Here is a 24,505-nt window from a genome sequence, read left to right as displayed (position 1 = left end):
TCAAAAGATCCCACATTTTTGGGGTATAATGAATTGGAGTAGATGTCAATTTATGAAGTTACTGGGTAAAAAAATCTCAAGCTAGCAAGTTACAGAACCATTTGGGGTGCAGAAATCCCCCAGTTTGCAGTGTTGATCTTAAGAAGGCGAAGACAGGCGGCATTCCAAATCTTAATGATATCGCTGTAGGAAAAGACGGATTCAACTCAATGGTCCCTTGGGTTGCCAGGAGGCAAATTGCAACAAGCATTGACATAGCCAATAGGTCTCTCCTTTGGGACCTTATAAGTGTTTATCCATGCAACAGTTGCATAACTAAATACATATAAGGTCCCAAAAGCGAGACCTAGTGGCTATGCAAAGCGGCTGTGCGGCCGCGAAATTTAAAGTGATCGCGATCACGATCACACATCAAAGCGGCCGTGCGGCCGATAGTGAAAGTAATCGCGGTAAAACGTGGCGCGCGCGCCCGCGCACATGCACGGTGGCTCTAGGCTGGCCTGGTAGCACTTTTTGGAGCCCTCTCAATAAGTCTCGTCAGACCAGCGCATGCGCTGGGTCAGGCGAGACCTAAAAAGGCAGGACTACAAGCACATGACAATCCAGATCATCAAACACAGTAATTATATTTGTGCTCATATCAGCAGTACATTGACTGATATTACCAAAGTGACTGATCAGTTGAGCCCTCGTGGAGTAACCCTGGGCGTAGTTCGCGAAGTAGCACTTCGCGAAGCTACGCAAAGTGCAGTTCGCACTACGCGAGCTACGCGTAGCACTTCGCGAACTGCGTAGTACCTTGTTCGCACTGTGCCAGATGTCGTTTTCAATGATTGCACAGTGCGGACAAGCAACCGGCACTGTGCAATCATTGAAAATGGCATCTTGCACAGTGCGAGCTGTAGTTTTCTGCTGCTTGAGTAGATTTTTACTCGAGCAGCAGCTTTCTCAACGCGAACTGGTAGTTTCTCATCGCGAGCATACGCGACCACTCGCAATGAGAAACCTGACCTCCTCGCGTTGGGAATCTCGCCGGGAGGTTTATTTTCCATGCTCGCGATCGCCAACTTGATGTTGCTGATCGCGAACAAGGAAAAAGTCTCGCCGGGATGTCATTTTGCTTGCTCGCGGTCGCCAACTTGACGTTGAGGACCGCGAGCAAGCAAAAAATGACCGCTGCACAATGCAACACTACGCTACGCGTGTTCGCACTGTGCTACGTGCAGTTCGCGTAGTGCAAAGTAGCACGAACTTCGCAAACTACGCGAGCGTAGCGTAGTGCTTTGCCCAGGCTTAGTGGACAAGCTATTCACCATGACGTAACCTACCAAGTGATCAGAACCCTGCCGACTGTCATCAATCACATCAAGGTACATAGCTCGTACTGCTACGATCTGCAGCCATTCAACTATCGGGATCTGTGGATGGCATTGGAGCAATTTGCATTTATGCATCATTTAATTAGTACTTTTGAATGGCACTGTAGGAAAATTACGTGTAGCTTAATGCTCATTTGAACAACATGTAAGGGTGATGACCTCTGGATTACAATAATGGTAGCTAACAAATTTAAAAAAAATGTGAAGAATAAGGAGGTTAAATGTCTTTTGAGGATTATGTAACAGTTTGGAAGACCCCCAAGTGAATTTCATTGCTAGAATCTCCAGTGACCAACAATCATCTAAATACATGTTCACAAGAACATAAGTAAATGACAATTCCATATCATCAACTGCTTGTTCTCAAATGTTTTGCTCAGTTGGACATCTCCAGAGCAAACATGTTTAAAGAATGCTAAGCACATACTCAACGCTGTAGGATGTTAATTCATTTTGCCAATGGTGCTATGTAACCTCACTCAGCTGTTCAAATATTTGGTTACAAAGAAATAACTAACTGTGACGGATCCGCTGAATGTCAGACAACACATCTGTGTTGCATACAGATCTCTGGCAATTAAGAGAAGACATTGGAGACCAAATTTGTATTCTGAAATTGGAGAGAATACATACCTTCTCCTTCAACATGTTTTCAACATTTCTTTGTAATTTGTTGTTGAGGTTTTCAGATTCCACCAGCTTCTTCGCAGTCTCCAATAGTTCTTTTTCCAGCCGGCTGTTCTCCTTTACAAAACAAAAGGAAAAATACATATATGTTATGTATGGATTTAACACCCAGCTCTAGATGAAAGCAAGTACCTGAATGGATACATACTGCATGTAATGTGAAAAACAAATTTTAAACAAACTTATGAAGGATAGCAAAATTGATACAGTGTAATAGTAATCAGCCGAAAAGAGACCTGTAATGCTCCTCTGTTTGAAACTCTTAGGCCATGCTGGAAGCCCAGGCCTCCCAAGCAGTTTTTATTGTCCTTTGCTTGCATACGACCGTGCAAATTATATTAGTAACAGGACTACCTTCAATGAGATGGTGAGTCGATCCCTTGAAAAGTTCTCGTCCCTCTTCAGCTTCTCGACATCCTGTTCCAGATCCGACCGCTGCTTGTTCGCATGCTGTAAAATCTGATCTCTTTCTCTTCCAAGTTCGCTTCTTAGAGCGGTAGTGCGTTCCTTGTAATCTTCTTCCAGTTTCCTACAAATTAAACGAAGAGTATTCAAGTTCTGTTTAGACCAGCGGAGATGCATGCTACATATGTTCTGATTCTATTTAAATTCTCAACATTCTTTGGTACCCGCATCCCTCTCCAATGTTTGTTCTATCTTTGCTTACATGGATGCACAATTATTTCGAAAGACAACAGTGAGAAGCAAGACAATCTTCTGTATCTACATGCATACTTCTAGAGAGGGCACCCCAAGACTGGTTGCATGAAACAATGGCAATGCAGTTCCAGAAACCTATTCAAGTAAACCTTCTACCTGATCATTCAATAGCTCTCTAAGGCCTGGATTTTAGTAGCAAGCGAGTAAAAGGCAGCATTGCTACCTGAGGTTGTGCTCGTGCTGCTGTTCTATTGCTGCATGGTGGTCATCTACTTCAGAAGCCAAAAGAGATTTCAGTTTCTCATTTTTATCTAAGTCAGACCGCAGCTTTTCAACTTCTCTGGCACCCTGGTCGGCACGTCCTCTGAAAAGGAAAAATACACACTGAATGAATTTAAGTTACGTCTTTGTTCAACAATTGGCTTTGGAGCAGGGAAGGCACTGTAGAGAGCCACCATTAATTAACTGCGTGTTATACTCTAACCCCAGACTCTAGTGGTGTTCTTCAAAATGGAAAAATAAACCTCTACACTTGAATCTCTTTTGTGTCCATTTTAGTTGGATGAAGATTGAAGGTAGTTAAATGCATATATTCATGAACTAATTCCTCGTAAGAAGTATCATGGTTGCATGCAGATCTATGTAAAAGTTAAGTGACAAAACATACTATGGCAGATATATTTAAGGCACACCCATACAGCCAATCATCATATAGAGAAGACAAAACCGCAAATAACCTCACTCTGCTCTTTATTCAAATTTAACAACTGCTCACAAATCTTTCTCTTGATCCTGCAGGAGTTTCAATAAAATGTTAACTGCCTCAGTACCTCCATTACTGCAAAAAAGGTTACTGGTGTTAACAACTGCAGCAATTACAAGCCCGTCTCAAGCATAGTATCCCTTCCTTTCGAAGAAGAATCAGCTACAAAACGACATGAAGTTCAATAACAGAAAATAAACTGGTTCTCTGGCCAAAGGCAATCTGTCCTGTCCTCAATCACGGACAACATCTGACAGCATTTGGATATTGGTTTTCATTGCCCTAATCTCCTTAGCTGTTTCAGTGGCACTGGCATTAGACCATTTAATTCTCTGGGACTGGCTCCATTAAATGAGAGTAAGTGAAACTGCCTGCAAAAAGACAAACTTCTTTCTGACCGACTTGTGGAAACCAACCCACGGTTGTCATCTCAATTGCCACTCGGCACACTCGCATGCTGGGTAATCACAGGATGCACCTGTGTCCAACCTCTATTCAATATTCACCCTCCGTGCTTAGATGCTGAGGGTCCCCAATGACATTCCGCTAGTTCCTGGTTTTTAGTCAAAAGCACGTTGTAAAGGGCTATTTGAGTCCAAACTAAAACTTAAGGCAGGACTGTTTTGGCTAAAAAGTCAAAACTGACTCAAGGGGATTTTAACTACAAGGTAGCTACACTTTTTTTGTCAAAATTTGTAACAGCCTGCATAAAATTTGAATTATAGAGACAAAATGTTTACATGTTATCCACAACACTGTAAAATAAGTTAATATCAACCTGCTAAGAGCCTGACTCCAAAGGCCTCAAAATATGCCACCTGAGTAAAGAACATTCCAAGGGGTCACCACACAGAGCCGTGCGAAATCATACAGCCCCTAAATAACGTGAGGGTAGAATTCAGTCTTAAGGACAACCTTGCCAGACAGCAATTAGAAGGGCAGACTAGGCAACGAGGTCACATTCCCACATCAATCTACTAACCAGCATAAGGAAATAAGATGACTTCAGCATCACTAGAAAGCACACATGGGGTACCAGCAATTAAGACAGATGATATGCTTGCCTTCCATAGGATTCCATAATGTTGAAGCACAAGTACTTCAGGATCCTGGACTCCTACTACTAAAACACTTTAGGTTCTTACTACAGGCCGCATAGCTGGCTTCATTAAGCATCAGTGGTTGAGACTGGTATCCAGAAGTCACAGGGAGCAATCCTCTACTGTAGACCCTTCCATTCATCCTTCCCAGACTGATGCATTGAGCTGAGTATTTGTGTAAGAGATGATTTACAATGTTACAAAAGTGCAAAATATGAGGAGACAAATGCTTTACTAATAAATCTCATATGAATTTCTATCAAACCATTGTTTAAGATAAAAGGCCAATCTTGAGGACACGCATGTCTAAGCAGAAAACATGCCAATGCTTTCTCGATCAAGCCAAATACAAGCAACAGTAAAAGACTCAGTGAAGATGGGGAATTTGATTCGGCTAGATGCGGAACACATCAGCAAATTCTGTCTTCGAGGTGTGAACACGTTAAGGAGGAATGAAAGTGGTGCGGTGAAATTAGCAATAACCTCCCCCACCGCCCCAGTATTCATAGAATGAGGGTAAGTCTATGGGGGATTGGGGAAACACTTCTTCAATGGTGAATGATTGTCAAAGGAAGCCCTGGACCATCTCAGCCTTAGACAGGAAAGAAACCATTCAGAACAACACGTAACCACAGGTCTCGTACTTACACTAAATGCCGAATCTCAGATTTGAAACTGGCGAGCACAGCCCGATGGATTTCATTTTTGGTGATCAGCAGCTCGTTCTCCAAGGCCATGGTCAGCTCAGTCAGGTTGATCTTTCCATCCATGCCAAAATCCAAAGCCTAATTTAAAAAAAAAAAAAAAAAAAAAAAGTTAATTTGCAACCACAGCTTTATATACATAAATAACCTTTGATACAAGTTATGATCAGATTGTTTTGTTTTCATATAATGGTCTATGTGTACATCGGTATGAAGTAATTTTATAGTGCACATTAAGCAATTCATAGACATCTCTGAAAGTTCAGGCAGTGTGGACTAATTTGCTTGATTTATTTTTTTGGGTATGAAAACCTTGTACCATCTGATGATTCTCCCTCCCCGCACTGGAATTATGGGCAGAACGCAGACTTATCTTCTTAGAGTAAGTAAGAGTAACATGTTTTCTGTTTTTATCCTAGAATTAATCTCTTCATAACACAGGAGAAGATACGTGCAGAGGAAAAATGAAGACCTACATCTCTGGAATGTGAAATATCAAACTTTACCAAAAAATTCACCACTTGTGAATGTGAGTGGCATAAGAAAGCAGAAGCCACCAAGAAATATATATAGATTTAGGTCAGTTTATGGAATTTTCTACGGTAAAAGTGAATCAATGCAGGCAGTCTTTAAACACCTGAATTAAAATGCTAACATTTAAACAAATCAAGCACCAATATATTTTACCACTGAAAACATTCCCAACAGTCAACTTGCAGGACCCAGATAGAATGCATTGTAGTCATCCATTTTTTTAACGAGCCACTTCATCTGAACTATCATCACTGGCTACATAAATGGAGGTAGGCAACACAAACCTGGTGTATTAAATGGGGAGAAGTCACTACAATGCTTGCTATTTATCCTGGGAAGTCACACTGGATGCCAGGAACAGGATTGCCCCTTGGCGCTTCTGACTAGAGGGCACATTCTGTCTGCCTGGGTGCTAAGCTCCCAATCTTTCCTGCACCTTCCTCTCAGCTGCCTAGCCTCTTGACTTTTACCTCTTAACGGTGCATTTCTTTTTACTACAGCCCATGACCAGTAACACTGGAACGGCAACTTCTCTTTAGCGGACCTCATAAAACAATTCTCCTGCTGCAGTTCCTTTTACCAATGATTTTTTTTTTTTTTTAATGTTGGGCGGACTGCATGAATTAATATCGGTCACAAGTAATGAGTCCCTTTCAGGCTTAACATTATGAATGACACTCATGGCAAAATCTTTTGAAACATACCATTAAGAAGTGGATAGAGAGTACCAAGTAGAATTGCAGGCTTTGCAATATGTCGATCAAGAAAGGTATACAAGACTCATGCACCTAAGAATGGAGTTTAGCTTCTACACCGTGCTAACATGACTAAAGGATGTGATTGATAGAAACTTCAATAACATACAACAAAATTCTCCCAAACGACTTATAGTGCTTTCATTTCGGCTAGTACAAGCTCTAGTGGGCTTCCTTTTCTAAATAGATCAAAACCTGCTACCTGATATCATTTATACATTTTATTCAAAACATTTTTCTTTTAGTCAAAGTAGTATTTTTACTCCACTTTTTTTTTTATGAAACATTTTCAAGCATCATTTTTTTATAAGGTGAAAAACAATATTTTTATACATGTGTTATTAAAACATGACAGGCACATGAAAAGCACATTTAATAATTGGAAATGCAATGCATGTAAATACACTTTCAATAATGTAGAAATTGCTTTTCTTATCCCCATCAAAAGAAAAGAAAATTTGTAGAAGAAAATCAAATCACACCACACCTCACTGCATTTTATCTTCACCCAAACCATACATACACACATTCAACCTCTTTGGATAAGCAGGACGAAGAGATTCGACATAGAAGGACTTTCACGATTAATACAAATATAATTACAGCCTAATTGATTGAACCACGAGTCTGCTCTAAAGGTCTAATCTATAATACATTTGAAGATTTTATTTCAAGAGACCTCTACATTAAAACTCGGCGCTTGAACCCCACAACACTGAGATGTAAGCATTACTGCGCCATATTTATAATCTAACTTCTTGTGCTGTAAGAAGTATCAATACTAGGATTTCATCCCTGGCTTGCCAGTGAACAGTAGACTGCAGGATAAGAAAACTTTCTGGTTATCCACACAGGATTTCCTCATCGCACCTCTACTATTGAGATTCAAAATATAAATTGGATGGCCCTGAGGAAGGTGGACATTAATTAACTGAACCCACCGAAACGTACGTGGGCTAGATGTACTCCCGGCTGACTGCTACACCATGGATGGATAAATAGGATCTCAACCATGCAGTGTATTAGCACGTTATTTTAAGCTTGGTGATGAAAGATAGGTTGAATGTGTGCATGTATGTATCGTTTGGGTGAAGATAAAATGGAGTGAGGTGTGTGGTGTGATTTGATTTTCTTCTACAAATTTTCTTTTCTTTTGATGGGGATAAGAAAAGCAATTTCTACATTATTGAAAGTGTATTTACATGCATTGCATTTGCAATTATGAAATGTGCTGTTCATGTGCCCGTCATGTTTTAATGTGTAAAGAAATTGAGCAGTTCCTGATTAGCTTGTGGGGGAGGGGGGAAGGGGAAGAGGGGAACGGGAAAGACAGGTCTTTCTTCAAAATGCCCTCACACACCCCAAGGGATGTCATGCTTCATCATATGGGCATTTGCCCCTAGTCAGGCCGGCGCTGCAATGCCCGACGGGCTCCCGAAACCGGGGCTCTTTATCGGGGATCTTTTGAAGAAGCCGTAGGGTGCGTGTGGGTGTGAGGGCTGGGTAGTGCACTGAGTATAGGGTGAGTAAAATAGGTATAGAGCAATCCTACTTAAGTCAAGTGTTTATTATTGAGGTAGCTCTACCCTAATTTAAAACTGTGTAGCAGCCTTTATTTTGGAGTAATGTTCCTTAAGGGCTAATGTAGTGGAAGTGGTCAACATGTTTTGTGCCCAGACTGCCCCACAAGGGGTCAATGGCACTTCGTCAGGACCAATGAAATAATTGTGTAATGAGTGCACTACCGTCTAGTACAATGAAGTCAAGTTTGCTAGAGACGGTAGGGGGTATACTAAAGAACTGGTACTGGGGTATACTATAGACCTGTGGGAGAAGGGAGAGATAAAAAACGAAACAAACAACCAAGGGTTAGACCAACGAAAACATAAAAATCATGCACTAAATTATTTAAGTGCAGATCAATGAACACACGTGTATTGTTGAGTGCCTTCACTGAGCTACCCCTCAATTATGGGGCCTTAACAATCATCGGAACAAAATGGTAATACATATTGCAATGTAGACGAGTACGTCGTGACTACATACACGTGAGGGTGCCTTGAGTGTGGTGTAGCACAAACAACCCAACCCATACACAACGTGTTTGTAGTTGCGCTAGATCTCAAGTCATAGTGAACTCCAGTAGGATTTGAACGAAGGAGAGCAAGCAGATCTATTCGAAAAAATCATTGTATTGTGGAAACCACCTTTTCTAGAAATGGCGCCGCCATGTACACATACTAGTTCTGAAGGGTACGTCCGAGCAGTAGCTCCGGAAAGTTCCGAGATTGTAACTAAGTTGGAATACTTCAACTAGTGTGCGTCAGGTTAAAAAGCAAAGGCGTACGGCGGCAATGTGTACAGCCAGCATCCTAAATGAATCAATAAAGTAGCGGGAAAAACCGTCCCGTGTTACTGGGGGTGGGCGCAGAACATGAGTGCGCGATTAAAACACTAATGCCAAAAGTGATAAAAACGAGAAGGAGGTACAAGGCAGAAAGACTCACCCCTCGTTACCTAGTCCAAGCTGACGGGGATTGAACCAGAGCACTTTAGTTGCTCCGATCGCTAAGGAAACAAAAATAAAATGACCACGGTATAAACACAAAAGAGATTCTAGTGGGTAACAAACAAAGGCTTACCGTGGAGACAGGAGTGACAGGAAATGTACTCACAAGTGTAGGCGGGCAACTAGCGATCGTCCTACCCTCGCTCTGGGCCCCGAGAAGAGTGTGTCACTATAAGTAGCGATGTCAATAACGTGGGAAAACGTGGCGGCCATTTTGGGTGGGGATATATTGAAACTTGTATGACTAAGGACGTCAAGGTATTGAGGATAGTCTCCATGACAATCAATATATCCACAGTAGATGATGTGGCGGCCATATTGGGTCAGGATATATTAAAACTTTATTGACTTCGGACGTTAAGATGTAAAATTAGTAAACTAAACAATTGACATCCGTATAGGGGTAAGTCAGCATGGACTTATAATGTAAGGGACCTACCTACATCGTCTGCATTGAAAATGCAGAAGGAGGACTCTAAGTGGGAAATTTATTTCACAACAGCGTGGAGGTCAATATAATACTGAAACAGTATAGGCAGGGCGAGTTAGCGGTGCAGTTCAGCCCAAAGTATGCCATCATTCAACCCCCCTTGTGTGTGTCCCCCAATTTAAAAACCCAACATTGTTCCTTCCTGAACAAGGCTGCTTTGGTGATAGTAGGGAAGGCTTCTAGTCATGTTTTAATAACATGTATAAAAAAATAGTTTTTCACCTTATAAAAAAATGATGCTCGAAAATGTTTCATATCAAAAAAAGTGCACTATGGAGTAAAAATACTACTTTGACTAAAAGAAAAATATGTTTTGAATAAAATGTTTAAATGATATCATGTAGCAGGCTTTGATCGGTTTAGAAAAGGAAGCCCACTAGAGCTTGTACTAGCCGAAATGAAAGCATTATAGGTCGTGTGGGAGAATTTGATAGAAACTTCTCCTGCGAGAAACCCATTGAAAGATTCAGCCCTAACAGGCTGTCAAGGTTGCAGTATTAGCTCACTGGCTTACGAAATATCTTATGTCTTTCAACGTAACTCGGGAGATACCTCTTAGAGCCCAATGGAATGATTCATTGGGTAGGATATTTCTAGAACCCAAGGAAATGTAAAAAGAGTAATAGAATTTGAAAGACGGGAGAAAAAAAAATATGAAGTGTTAGTTTTTTGGGTTTTTTTAAGTTTAATAGAATTTTAGAGGAAGTATTTTGCAAGGACAAAAACTAAGTTTGTGTAGGAAGCTGGCTCTTTATGTGATATCAACATTCTAACATACCGTGTAAGGACTCCAGGGGTTCTCTTATGAGTGTGGACAGGGGCTTGATATGCAATCCCAAAGTGCTCTAGTAGGTGGTAGTGTGGCTGAGAAAGATTAGGCTTAACACAGAGGAGAGCAAGACATTTGGAAATTCACACAATGATCACTAAATAACACGACTCAAGAAGGACATCCATACCAATTTATAAAAATAGCAAGTATTTTTTTTATATGTTCAGGCATCTGAGAAAAATTGTTCAGGTAAGTAAGTTTAAATATAAATTATTTTCACTTTAAAAAGTGGCCACAGTGCAATTTGAGTTCTGCAATGTTATCCTATAGAAGGAAGAACAAGTTCTGTAAACCGGTATAGTACGGCGACTTACAAGACCAATCTCCAGGAGTTAAGGCGAGTGGTGGGCAGCACCAACAGAACATCACCAGCGGCGGAATGAGGGCAGCCGGGTGCAAAACAGCATCGGGAGCCTAACAGGTTTATATGGAGAGCGGTCACTGTAAAAAGAGGCTGCAGGCTTTGGCTGCAAGGCCAGTTTGAGCCAACCAACAAGAGGGGGGGTTCAAGGCTTGCGATGCTCAGGGACGTCGGGACACCTGGGGTCCTCTTTTCCAAGGCCCGAAGACAACAGATATAGAGCTGTCTTTTAGGCGTAGAGTTTCCTTACCTGGAGCAGTTGAAGGGGCCTGCATGCAGAGGCTACAGGAAACATCAGGGAGTTCTGGAGGACCTTGTTGACACCGGTGGCCCACTTCAACTCGGGCTGGAAGTGAAGGGTGCAGTGGTGACTTCAGGTGTCAGATTTTGGCAGTTCCGGAGGCCTCAGAGTCTTCACTTTTGGAGTTCCTGCATGATGCAGGGAACACTTCTGCTGTTCAAGAGGTCTTGGTCTCTGTTGAAGGCAGGTAGTCCTCCCAGGTTTTGGAGGCACACAGCTGCAGGACAAGTCGTCTTTGGCGCAGGTTCGACAGAGAATGACAAAGAACAGCAGGGCTGGGGCCTAGTTAGGTGCTATCATTGTCCAAATGTACCCCCCAAGAGTTACTTTCAGGTCTGGGAGAAGGGGGAACAACCAAAGAAAATCCCAAAAACCTCCCATGTGACCTATATTACTTTAGTGTAGGCTGACATCAGCTCTATGGAGCTATCCACAATACAACTTCAACTCAGGCCGGACGCGACTGGTGCAGTGGTGACATCAGGTGTCAGGTTCTGGCGGTACCGGAAACATCAGAGTTTTCGCTTTTGGAGTTCCTGAAGGGTGCAGGAAACAGTTCTGCTGTTCTTCAAGAGGTCTTGATCTCTGTTGAAGGCAGGTAGTCCTCCCAGGTTTTGGAGGCACACAGCTGTAGGACAAGTCACCTTTGGTGCAGGTTCGACACAGAATGGCAGAAAGTACAGCAGGGCTGGGGCTTAGTTAGGGGCGCTCTTCGGTCTTCTGCTTTTGCAGCTCTTCGTGTCCTCCTTCGTAGGTCATCAGGATCTGGTGCCAGGGGCTCCCCTAATTACTGAATTTATGGGCGTTATGGGAGTGTGGGGAAGTAACCAAAGGGCAACTGGCCCTTGGAGTTACTACGTCCCTTATATGACCACTTCCTGTGGGAAGTGGGCACAACCCTGTCCCATAATTCCTAAGTATGCCATCACAAAGATGGCTACTTTTGAAAAATCACATCCACCTCACAGTAACCCATCTTTGGGGTGGCACTAGCCTGGAGGTGGTGCACCTATCCGACTAGCTAATTTCCCACCTGTCCAGGTGCCAAGGGGGTCTGCTTCCTCTCCTGTGAAGGGGATCCAGATTTGCATTTCAAAGGCTGCAGCTCTTTGAGGTTTATTTGGGAAAAAGGGGGTGGTGATGGACAGAGTTTCTGAATGATGCAGAATACTCTTACCAAGTCAAGAGATCATGGTTTTAATCCATCACCGTTTTTTAGCTCACTGCACCATCCCAGCTCAGAACCCGGCTACATGCAAATTAGTCTGTATCTGTCCCAGTGCATGATGGGAACAGGGCAAACCAAACTACCAAGCCAATTCTTATACTGGGAAGGAAACAAGCTTCCGGGGACCGGTTTCTGGCATCACAGCCTTCGTCGGCCCGGCTTGCCTGAATCCTGATGGTGCAATGAGCAAGGGACTCACGTCTGAGCATACCCTCCCACACTGAGTGTGGATAAAATCGATTTGGGAAAAAGGGGGTGGTGATGGACAGAGTTTCTGAATGATGCAGAATACTCTTACCAAGTCAGGAGATCATGGTTTTAATCCATCACCGTTTTTTAGCTCTTTGAGGTTTGCCACCCAAGGAATGCTAATCAGAAGGTCATCCTGTGGAAGGTGGTGTTACACCCTCTTTCCAGACAGGCTTTTGTTCCGAGTCTCCTGAGAGCAAAAGCCTCTCACCCTAGGATGTCAAAGCAGCGTCTAGGGTGGCATGCTGGCAGAAATCAGTCAGCAAGGACACCACTGGCTGGTAGGTTTTCATGGGGCACCTCTATGGTGCCATCAGGGTGCACGTATTGTTAACTCCAACACTGACATCAGTATGGGGTTATCAAAATGAGATGTTCAATACTAAACATCCCTGTTTTCAGTTTAGCCATCGTGTAGGTGGGGAAGTCGTTTTCACCAGTGTGCCGCAACAGTCTTAAGATGGCTTCTCTGGTAACTTGCACAGGCAATAATAGGACTGACAGGAGCATATCTGCTCATGCAGGCATGCCCTAACATGTAATATTCAGAACCCTGTCTTAGGGCTGTCCGGTGAGTTAGCAATATCGCATGTAATGGTAGGGGACATGGCACACAGGGATATGTGACATGCGGGGTTTTCACTTTTGTCTGCACCAAGACACGCAGCCTTGCATGTGCTTTGTGAAGGGTCACTTAGGGTGGCACAATTCGTGTTGATGCCCTTTGGGACCCTCTTTAGTACCTTCGGGCCTAGATACCAGAGGGCACCATTTACTAGGGACTTACAGAGGGTGATAAAGAGTTTGGTAACTGGGCAAACAATTGTACAGTTTTTATGGAAATAACACTGGTACTGGGCACCTGGTTAGCATCAAATATCAGGCAAAAACGGGGGGTGGGGGGTACGGCAACAAAAATCCAGTTTCCTACAGTTGGCAACATTGATCAGTGTTGAAAATGAGCACTGGAACAGGTTAATGCATATAATCTGCTATGTACAGTTTGGGTTGGCTGATCACGCCAGAAGCGCTATATGTCATGTCTTAATTCTCATTTATTAAAAACAACAACAAAAAAAGAAATATATGGCGAAAGCCGAAAAATTCTAGTCTTCGTTTTTGATCCAGATGAACTTGCATAGATAACAATGAAGGAAAGTCAAGAATTGTATACTTCTTATTTGGTGCGCATGGATCTATCTGGTAACCCTAATGGGACATCTACTAGTCAGAGATGCAGATACGGACTCAACGCTAGGTATGTAGAATTATACAAAAGAGGCCAGCAAAGTAACGGGCATCCATTGTGATGTTACTTACTCATCATCATCTCAATGAGGATGAGATGGGAGTCTGAAGTCTTTTAAAACCCACTAGAAACTATTTCTCCAAACTGATGTCAAAGACTGAATGGATTTTTACACTTCACTATTTTCTCCGTCTGAAATGTGATCTCTTCCAAAGGAGGTGATAAATGGGTATCTGCCCATCCCTCTGTTAGTATATGCTTAGGTGTGTGTGTTGTCTTTGACTGTATCTGTTTGCATGTGTGGTAATCTACTTGCATGTGCAACTGCACATCTGGTGATTTATGTGCATTTAGGTCAGCTGATTTGTGCCATGGGGCTGTGTAAATAGGCTTATCTGTGTACACTGGTGCACATGGGTCTGGTAATCTGTGTATGTATCGGTCTCTGAATGTATGTGTAGGTCTCTAGACATTGCTTTATAGTTGCATGCAGGTGTGATCTCTGTGCAGGAGTGCATGTAGGTGTAGTGGTCTGACTGAGATGAAGCTATTTGAGAAAAATAACCCCAAAAGGATAGTAGAACTAGGGAGAATGGGCACCACCGGCCCAAGAAATAGGTTCCCCCTTTTGTTCAGCCAACAAACTATTAGAAAGAACTGCCATACATTAAAACATCTGCGGCATGAAGACAATTTCTTCGACACAAATTATAAGTTTGCTTCAACGCTTTACTAGGTTTGTCATACAGAGAGCAATACACAGCAAGAATGCATGTAACCAGACGGCCGATGCCGCGCAGTAGACCTACCTCTAGCACCGCCTGGCTGTTCTCGATGCCTTCCTCGTGCCAGAGGTCCAGGATCTGCTCCACCGAGCCGTACCCCGACCCATCGTCCAAACAGGAGAAGAGCCGGAAGCCGATCATGCTGATCATGGCTGAAGGAGTGATGGTCCGCCTCCCGCTTTCATCGAACGACTGCAGGGCAGAAAGAAACAGGCCTTCAGCAACACACGAGCAACAAGCTTCATTCACATATATAAATGTTTGTCAGCCTGTAGACCTCTGCAGGGACCTACAGGTTTCAATTGCAGGAAAAATGGACAGCTCGTTTTCCCAAAACGGTTTAGGGAACACAACCAGTACAGAACGGCCCTAACTCTCCTTGCACGCGGACTTTCCTCCTGATGTTTACTTGTTACTAAAGCCCCCTCGCGCACCCTCCCCTCAAGGCCAATCAGACCGCTCCTTGTTGAACGGGCCAAATAAGGTCCAATTGCAGCAGGTTACTCTCCGGTGGATTGACAGAACCAGGAAGTATTTATCCTGTGCCAGCAAGGTGCAGGATCTCTGGTCGCACCCGCGCTTTGTTGCAGCCCCGTTTTGTTAAAACACATGCCTCAAGCCGAATTACAACGGACTCAAATGAACTGCAGTGATTCACGCAGACTGACCGGTCTGCCCATTGGGGCATAAAAATGTCGCTATCTTTCACGGGGATATATACACAACAGAATTTTTTTTCAAAACGAACCAACTCGCGCCCCCCCCCCCCGAATGTCACATATTGAGAGGGGAGAGGGGGGGGGGGGGGGGGGGGGCATCGTACCGCAGCCATTACATGACCGTAGAAATTCATTATCTACAGCATCCCTTTACTTGTGTATTAGTTAGTGGTTTGTTTAAAAAAAAAATACTAACATTTGGACAGGATTTGAAAAGCACTTTTGTATAACAAGCATTATCAAAGACTACAGTAATCGCCTTCGCTACAGAATGCAGACCCATAGATTTTGCCCCCAGATATGGCCTCTCATGGATGCGCCTTCCTTCACAGCACCTAGTTTGTAATGAGGTTTTAAAAAAACAAACTCCATTACAAGAGGTCCAGCGTGCATGTATGCACAAGGACACAGGCCATCTTGTAATCGATTTTATGTTTACTGAAAATCCAGTAGATGACCGCTACACTGCACGCGCGTGCATGTTGGCCATTTTATTATACAATTACATGTGTTTTTTTCGGGAATCCATTATTGGTGCTGTACATGCATACCTTGTAATTAAGTTTTTCATGTTTTTTGAAAACCATTACAAGTGCACGCACGTTGCCATTTAAGAAGGGTTGGCTTTACCAATTCCTGTGACACAATTTAAAAATAACTGGCTGCAAAGCTAAAGTAAGAGCATGCTGGCGAGCGACAGCAGAACAGTGAGGAAGCTACGAAGGGGAAACTTAAAGCACTATAAAATCACCCACGAATGCCATGGCTTTAAGGCAGCCCTCCCAGCCAGTGGCAACTTCTAAAAAATGCAAACACCCTATAACTTAGGACCAGCTGAACAAAAGCCCTTTTTTTTGTCCTGCAGATAAGCGTACCGATAACACAAGGTCTCCAACAAAAAACAACTGCACCTTTATTTAAGCGAGGCTTAAACAGTGCATGAGGAGTAATCCTGTCAGACAGACAGTGAATGTTTGTCACAGTTCTGCCAGCCTTCACTTTGGTGGGACTGGAAATTCAAGTGTATTCAAAGTAATGCGGAGCCAGAGCCAATCGAAGGCACACTGAAGGAGATATTTTATTAGTTACATGCACAGCCTAGGCCAGGCTTAAACAACTGGTGACTTACTGAAGCTGGGAAACACATGCTAGAATCTGGATTAGAGCTTTGGCAGCCTATTCTCTGCTGCCTTGGGGTTCAAAGAGTGCCAATTAACCTGATGGTGGCTGAGGTCTGGAACACTGGTGCCCTTCTTACATGCCCAGCCCCCTAAAGGAAATGAGGGACTGGCACTCTCCCAGCTCCCTCTCTCCACAAATTAACTTCTACAAAGCACCAGCAGCTAAAACAACATGCTGTGCGGCCACACATGACATAACCCATTCATTGTCTTATTCTATGTGATTCAAGAAACTCACCTACATTTACAAAGTATTTACCAGATGCCCATGAGGGACCACTGTGCTCAGATTTTAATTGTAGAATATTACATTTCAGTCCGTCATTGGCATATACTTCTACCCACTTATGAGGTGGCAAATTTGATACTACTTTGTGAATTAGGTGTTTAGAGGGTGTCCTCTCAAATTAAATACAATTAAAATTTGTAGATTTATACAGTGCATCTCATCACCAGTGAGGGTACCAGGCGGATACACCATATCAGTATTTAGGAACCCCAAACACCTGGAGGACACTGCATCAAAGTTGAGCGCTACCCTCCACATCTTCAGCTTACTGTAAAAGCAGGAGCCATTCAGGCCAGGTCTACGAAAGACTGCCTCTTACCTGTATGGAGAGGTGTCTTTTAAGCTGTCTGTAAGGAGTGGATGAAGAAGGCGTGGGAGGACTTCCATTTTTAAAAACAGCGTAGAAAAAGTCTTGCAGGCTCATGGTGTCATCTTGAGAAAGGTTTTGGAACGCGTCTTCCATTGCCTGGAAAGAAAGGTGTTATTAATCATCAGAACAGAGATAACTAGACTACAATAACTATTTAGAAGAATTTCATTGCTAGGCATAATATGACAGCTATCTCTGAAGAGGCTATCAAATAGACCAATAATAGGAACCCAGTTCCTGGGCTTTCAAACCGAGGAATCTTGGTTTGACAAGAGGATATGCAACAACACTACAAGCAAAACTCTTGGATAAGCACACGGCTTTAAAACCAGACCCTGTTCTTAAACAGTAACTTCAGAACTGCACCATGTTAGTTTAAATGACGGACTCATCCACTACATCTGTTTTGTAGTAGACATATGAGAAAACTGTTTTTGCCACACGGTCTTCAACCCAACGACATGATCTTGCTCAACAGTGCATCTGTCTGCAAAGCGTATTAATTCCAATTCTTTAAAATGTAAGTAGAGTGGGCTTTCACTCCACCCAGAAGAGTGTTACTCACTTCATGCCATTGGTAATTTAGAGTACCATTCCCCATTGCAGAAAGTGCTTCTATTGGAATGTAAAGGGGAATAATTTACATTTGCAAAATACTTTGTATCAGACAGTTCATCACATTTTGGTCTGTATCTCCTTTATACATTACATTACATTTACTGAAAAAGCAGCTAAACGTTCAGCGAACTTAAAAGCAAACAAGCATTGGCAAACCCAACAGATCTCGCCTTTAGGACCTTATAAGTATTTAGTTATGCAGCATATTATCCTGGGTGTTGTGCCGCCAAGGGCTGAAGAGCTATACAATTACTTACACAGTGGGTCATCCAGTGTGATTCAGGAAACATTTACAAAGGTGTTACTGCTGTGCAAGTATATGATACTAAAAGTGCAGTGTTGGATCTTGTTGCATCAAGTATATTATACAAACAGTGCAATATTTATAGTCCATGTGTCAGGATGCACTGGTCACATAAACCAGATAGTGCACACTCCTGCAAAGTGCATTCTACGTAAACTTTATTTTCATACTACCTCTACACCTGCTCCATGCCAACAAACCCTACTAAATTAATGATAAGAAACCTGGCACACTTTTTAAAACTTTGTGTTTATATAGTTATATTTTGTTTTGTCAAACACCATCCTGTACTGGAGTCAAGACTATACAAAACTATCTAAAAAACATTAAGAAAAGGTATCTCTACACAAACGAAATCGGATAATTTTTATTGTAGTTCTGAATCATATTATGAATCATGAGGTTCCCTGCCATGAGTTCTTGGTATCATCCTTAAAAAAACCTTGTGGTTGAGTGCGCATGTAACAGCGCGAGAAAAATTGTTGAGATAAGTGTTGAAATCTTACTTTAAGACCCCGATTTACAAAAAGCATCACCTGACTCAAAACGATTACATAATACTCTCACCAAAGCAATGATGGGTTCTCAAATGTAAACCATCAACACTGAGCTGTAGCTATGGGAGGGAATGACTCACCAAAAGGAGGGAAAAGTGGGCACGATTTACCAATGAAAAGTAAGGAATTTAGAAAGTCACATGAACCAACGAATGACAAGCGATGGGCATGCTGAAAGCCCATGGAGGAGATATAGCATGTCGAAGAGATAGTGCTCGTACTGCCTAGGCGAGACCTAAAAAGGCATGAAAATAGTCAGTTATGGTGCCCATCGCACAGTGCACACCATAACTCACTCTGAAATATTTAGCTCTTTGTACGTGGCCTCTTTTTTTCTTAACACACCATCAGCTGAGGGGTGTATTAAGCATGGCAGGGACATGTGTGTTTTGGAGTTTACATGGGTTATCAGCATACCTGCGAACAGTATAATAACTTTCACCTTCTGCTTGGAATGGCGTAAGAGGGGGAGATAGGCTATGAGTTGTCGGTGTCTGAACGCGATGCGCTGCCCAGCCACACCTACCTTTCCCCATAGGAGGAACAAAATCAAGTGAGGAAACCTCCCATGTTGTGAGAAAATTTAATAGGAGCACAGCTCTGCAGTGCATTCCAGAGCTGGGGACCTATTTTGTGAAAGGGTTTACAGTTCACTTTGAGATGTGAGCGGGTCGCTGTGCAATTGAAGAAACTAGTTTTACAAGGCAGCACCATGTGAGTTGCCAAGACTGGAAGAGCAGCTTCCTTCTCCGCGCCCTCTACCCGTCACTGTCACCACCGCTCCGTCATACATAATAGTGGAGAAGCCGGATGCGGGTTCTGCTTGACCAGTATGTGGTGCAGCTCTTCAGCTGCACTGGTACGAAGCAGAATCAATTAAAAAAATCAGCACTTGTAAAGCACAACTGTCACCCCTAGGGGTGTGGGGAAGTTAGAGGTGCTAGGAGCCAGCATATGGCATAGTTTACTTCCAACAGTCTGTTACCTTCTCCAGTCTGCCAGGCCCTGCTGCACGCCTGCCAGCTGGGCTTCCTCCTTCAGTGTAGAACACACCATTTGGTGTAGGGGCTACCCGCAACCTATTACTAGTTTATTTCTGTTCTATCATTTTAATCTGCTCTTAGGAACAAAAATCACACCTCACCTAACAGGGTGTCCCTATTCCCAATGGTCCCCAGCAAGGTTTGAATCCTAAAACTCTGACGAATATAGTGAACAGACAATGATTAAAATGATGCAAACAATGCAAATTTGTGCCACAACATTGACACTTATGAAGCAAAAAACTTTATTTATGGCTTAATATCCTGTAAAGTCCGTAAAGATGTAGCAAATACTGTCCACACACACACACACACACACTTTCTTAATTAATGTTATGGTGATCAATCAATCAATCAATCAGGGAATTGTAAGCGCGCTACTCACCCGTGAGGGTCTCAAGGCACTGAGAGGGGGGGGCAGATCTGTTTAACCGAAGAACCAGGTCTTGAGGGTCTTCCTGAAGGTGTTCAGGGAGGGGGCGCGTCTGATGTCTGCCGGTAGCTCTTTGCATGTCTTGGCTGCAATGTGAGAGAAGGATCTTCCTGCTCTGGCTCTGTGGATGTGCGGGGTTTTGGCCAGTGCTAGGTTGGAAGATCGGAGGTTTCTTTTGGGTACGTGGAAGTTGATTCTGTCTTTGAGGTATTTGGGTCTGTTGTTGTGTAGGCATTTGTAGGCGTGAGTGAGGATTTTAAAAGTGACTTTTCTCCACAGGGAACCAGTGGAGACTTCGTAGGTGTTGACTGATGTGTTCGTGTCGGGGGATGCCGAGGACGAGTCTGGCGGCGGTGTTCTGTATTGTCTGGAGTTTGCGGAGTAGGGACTTGTTGATGCCGGCGTAGAGTGCGTTTCCATAGTCCAGTCTGCTGGTGATGAGTGCGTGGGTGACTGCCTTCCTTGACTCAGGGGGGATTCACTTGAAGGTCGTGCGGAGGATGTTGAAGCAGCTGGAGGTAACGGGGTTGACCTGTCTGTTCATGGTGAGTGATGAGTCGAGTACGATGCCGAGGTTCTTGGCGTGGTCTGAGGGGGTAGGTAGGCTTCAGAGGGCGGTCGGCCACCAGGTGCTGTCCCATGCAGAAGGGGAGGTACCGAGGACGAGGACTTCTATCTTCTCGGCGTTGAGCTTCAGACAGCTGTTGGTCATCCAGACTGCAACGTCTTGCATTCCTTTCTGGAAGTTGAGTTTGGCAGTGGAGGGGTCTTTGGTGAGGGAGAGGAGGAGCTGGGTGTCGTCGGTGTAGGATACGATGTTGAGGCAGTGTTGTCGGACCATGGCTGCGAGGGGGGCCATGTAGATGTTTAAGAGGGTGGGGCTCAGGGATGAACCCTGTAGGACTGCAGGTGATTTTTGTGGAGTCGGAGAAGAAGGGTGGGAGTCTGACCCTTTGGCTTCTTCTGGTGAGGAATGATCGGATCCAAGCCAGGGCTGTTCCTTGTATGCCTGTGTCGTTTAGTCTTGCAGCTAGTGTGCTGTGTCGAAGGCCACTGATAGGTAGAGTAGGATGAGGGCTGCGGAGTGGCCTTGGTCCAGGAGGGTGCGGATGTAATCTGTGGCGCCGAGTAGGGCGATCTCTGCGCTGTGGTTGCTTCAGAATCCGGATTGGGACGGCATTCTCTTCAATGAAACGTGTCAGTTTCCTGTTGACTGTATTCTCTGCAACTTTGGCTGCGAAGGGGAGGAGCGAGATGAGCCGATAATTCTTGAGATCGGTGGGGTCAGCAGTGGGCTTCTTGAGCAGAGGTCTGACTTCTGCACCCTTCCAGTCGTCTGGGAAGGTGCCTATTTTGAAGGTGGTGTTGATGGTGCGTTGTAGTTCGGGTGCAATGGCAGCCGCTGCTCTGTGGTAGATGTGAGGGGGGCAGGGGGGGTCAGTGGGGCGCCCCCCCTGCCGAGTGGATGCTTTTCATGGTCGAGGCAGTGTCTTCGTCCGTGATCGGTGTCCAGTTGGAGATGGTGGGCTGGCTGGTGTTTCTGGGGTGTGAGGGACCGTCTGTAGCACCTGGTTGATGGTCGATGAAGTGGTCATGGAGGTTTTTGATCTTTAGGTGGGAATAGGTTCCAAGTTTGTCACAGAGGTCTTGGGATGGGGTGATGTCTGTGGCTTCACTGCGTGGGTTGGTAAATTCTTGAATGACACTGAAAAGTTCCTTGAAGTTGGCCAGGATTTTGTTGTGGATGAAGTTACTATTGGTGGCTCTGATCTGGTGGTGGTAGTCCGTCATGGCGTCCTTGTAGGTGGTGAGGTTTTCGGTTGTCTTGGTGTTTCTCCAGTTCTTCTCCAGGTGTCTACAGGTGCGGCTGGTTTCTGGGAGAACGGTGGTAAACCAGGCGGCTTTCCTGGGGCGTTGTCTGTCGGGGTTGCGTAGCAGGGCGAGCTTGTCGGCGCAGTCGGAGATCCAGGTGTGGAGTTCTCTGGCTGCGTCGTTTGCGTCGGGTGCCCAAGTGTGGTTGTCTCGGGTGAGGGTGGAGTTAAGTTACTCGTCGGTAACCTTGCACCATTTCTTTAGTGGTGGGCATGGTGCTGGTTTGGGTGCCTTGGGTTTGTTGATGGCGAAGTGTACGCAGTGGTGGTCGGTCCATGTCGGCTGCGTTGTGTGGCTGAATTGGATGCGGTTTCCTGCCGCGAAGATGGGGTCAAGGGTGTCCTGCTCTGTGGGTCGGTGTGTTGATGACTTAAGTACAATGCTGGCGAGGTTGTCACGAAGGATAGCGGAGTTTGGGTCGCTGGGGTTGTCGAGGTGGAAGTTCAGGTCTCTAATGAGTATGTAGTTTGTTGAGGCAATGGCGTGGGGTGCAATGAAGTCGTTGATGGTGGTGGCGAAGGGTGTTCGGGAGCCGGTGGGGGGGCGGGGGGGTCTGTAGATGAGGGTACCTCGGAGTGTGGCTTTGGGGGTGGTCTGGATCTGGAAGTGCAGGTGTTCGGCAGAGGGGAAGGTTTCGCTGGAGGTGGTGAGGCAAGGGTGCTCTTGTGGGAGATGGTGAGGTCCCTCCTGGGTGGTTTGGGCGGTCTTTCCTCTGGATCTTGTATCCGTCTGGGATGGCGGTGGATGCTTTGGTCCAGGTTTCTGTGAAGAAGGCGATGTCGGGCGAGAGAGAGTAGAGTAGGTTCCAGATTTCCATGGCGTGTTTGTGTACGGAGCGTACATTGAGGAGGATGCATTTTAGGGTGTCGCCGGTGCTGGCGTTGGCAGTGTTGGAGGCCGGGGTGGCGGTGAGGGTCTGGTGGAAGTGGACGCAGGAGAACTGGCCATGGGTCGTGTTCGGCGAGGCCTGGTTGCATTCTCGAAGTCTTCCAGGGTTGAGTGAAGGGAGGGTGGTGGTGTTGTAGCAATGGGTAGTGGAAGGTCCAGGGTTCCTGGTGCTGGCCGCGGTCAGGTCGCGGACGGGCTTGCCTTCGGCACGCCAGCGGCGCAACCGTGCAGTGGCTGCCATTAAGTAGGGGAGATAGGAGGGAGGAGAGGCTAGGAGGCGGGAGCGGAGAATTCCGGGGGGGGGTGGGGGGGGGGCTCGGGGCCGCAGCGGCAAAAGGCGAAAATAACAGGCAGGCACGAGAAAATAAAAACCGTGGTGGAATTAGAGCAAGACACAGAAGGGCACAATAACAGTGGCACAACAGGGAAAAATGAAGAAAAAAAAACGGCTGAGAAAGGTTACGGTGTGTCAGCCCTAGGGTGGTCCTACCCCGTTTTTTCTTGCCACCATCTTTTTGTTGGACCTAGGCCTCTGGGCGCCTTACCACTGCCAAACAGTGCTGAGGTGCAGGTGCGCTCTCCTCATAACATGGCTGCCACAGGCCCCTGCTACTGCGGAGTGGCCATTGAACACACACGCACCAGTAGCCAGGAGCGGCTGGGACATAGTGCTACTGTATCTTTGCCGTCCCGCCTTTTTGTCCCATAGACAGACATGTAGAAGCTCCTGGAACCTTCCAATCCAGGGAGGAGTTATGCTTTGCCGCCTTTCAGGAGGGTCACCTGACCTAGGGGTATAAGAGGAAAGGAGGGAAACCTGACTAGTTCGTTGGGGCACCACCGGACCTGGGGGAACCTCTGCCGGAGTATAGGCAGTTGGGCCTAGGGGGGAACCTACACTACTGAGACTGACTGAGCTTAGGCCCTGCTGTACCCAAGTTAGCTGAGGGGCTCTGCCAGCCTTCTGACCTTGCCCAGTGAGGGGGAAACCCAGGAGACCAACTCCAGTGTGCTGCAGGGAACCATCCTGCCTCTTAAGCCTGCCAACTCAACCCCTACCTGTCCCCCAAGATACTGCACTCAAAGAACCTGTAACTAAGTCCTGCTAACAACTAGCGCTGTGAACCTGGAACCTGACATCCTCTCCCAGCGCTGGGGACTCTGAGAGCTGCTGCTGCTGGGGGGGTGGGGGGCGGGGGGAAATCAACAGGTAAAGCGCTGTGCCTACCTAGCGCTTTATTGCTAGAACGGCACCTCCTGCGCTATGGGGAAGTATTCTGCCTGTGCTGCCAAGCGCTAGCTGCCCCCAGATCACTGCCGCCGCCCAGGACTGTTATGAATGGCTCCTGTGCCCCTGCATGCTGTGACACCCAAGCGCTTGATCGCCACCTGTAGTTCCCTTCCACGAGCGCTGTGCCATCCACGTGCTAGACTGACCGAATTTGCCCCCCCCCCCCTGTTGAGCGCTGAGCTAGCGTGCTCGTGTTGTGCCCTCACGGTGCTGAGAAAGAGCGCGGGCTGCCCAAAATCACTGCCGCTGCCCGGGTACCTGAGGGTGGCGCTGGGACTGCCAGGCATGTTGTCC

The 24,505-nt window shown here is 45.3% G+C and overlaps 1 protein-coding gene across 7 annotated transcripts in view; it reads right to left on the bottom strand.

The window, feature by feature from the left end:
• NIN (ninein) overlaps positions 1-24,505 on the bottom strand; it is a 388,280-nt gene that overhangs the window by 177,990 nt on the left and 185,785 nt on the right. For all 7 annotated transcript variants that reach the window (XM_085626981.1, XM_085626982.1, XM_085626984.1 and 4 more), the window contains exons 7-12: positions 17,155-17,301; positions 14,671-14,838; positions 5,238-5,374; positions 2,950-3,090; positions 2,421-2,595; positions 2,013-2,123 (exon numbers count right to left, since the gene is read on the bottom strand). In XM_085626981.1, the coding sequence (XP_085483107.1) occupies positions 2,013-2,123; positions 2,421-2,595; positions 2,950-3,090; positions 5,238-5,374; positions 14,671-14,838; positions 17,155-17,301 (879 nt within the window). The remainder of the gene's footprint in view (positions 1-2,012; positions 2,124-2,420; positions 2,596-2,949; positions 3,091-5,237; positions 5,375-14,670; positions 14,839-17,154; positions 17,302-24,505) is intronic.

The sequence above is a fragment of the Triturus cristatus genome, chromosome 9 (assembly GCF_964204655.1).
Source record: "Triturus cristatus chromosome 9, aTriCri1.1, whole genome shotgun sequence".
Lineage (NCBI taxonomy): Eukaryota > Metazoa > Chordata > Amphibia > Caudata > Salamandridae > Triturus > Triturus cristatus.
The sequence above is the reverse complement of the archived record's forward strand: the minus strand, read 5'-3'. Positions and strand labels throughout refer to the sequence as shown.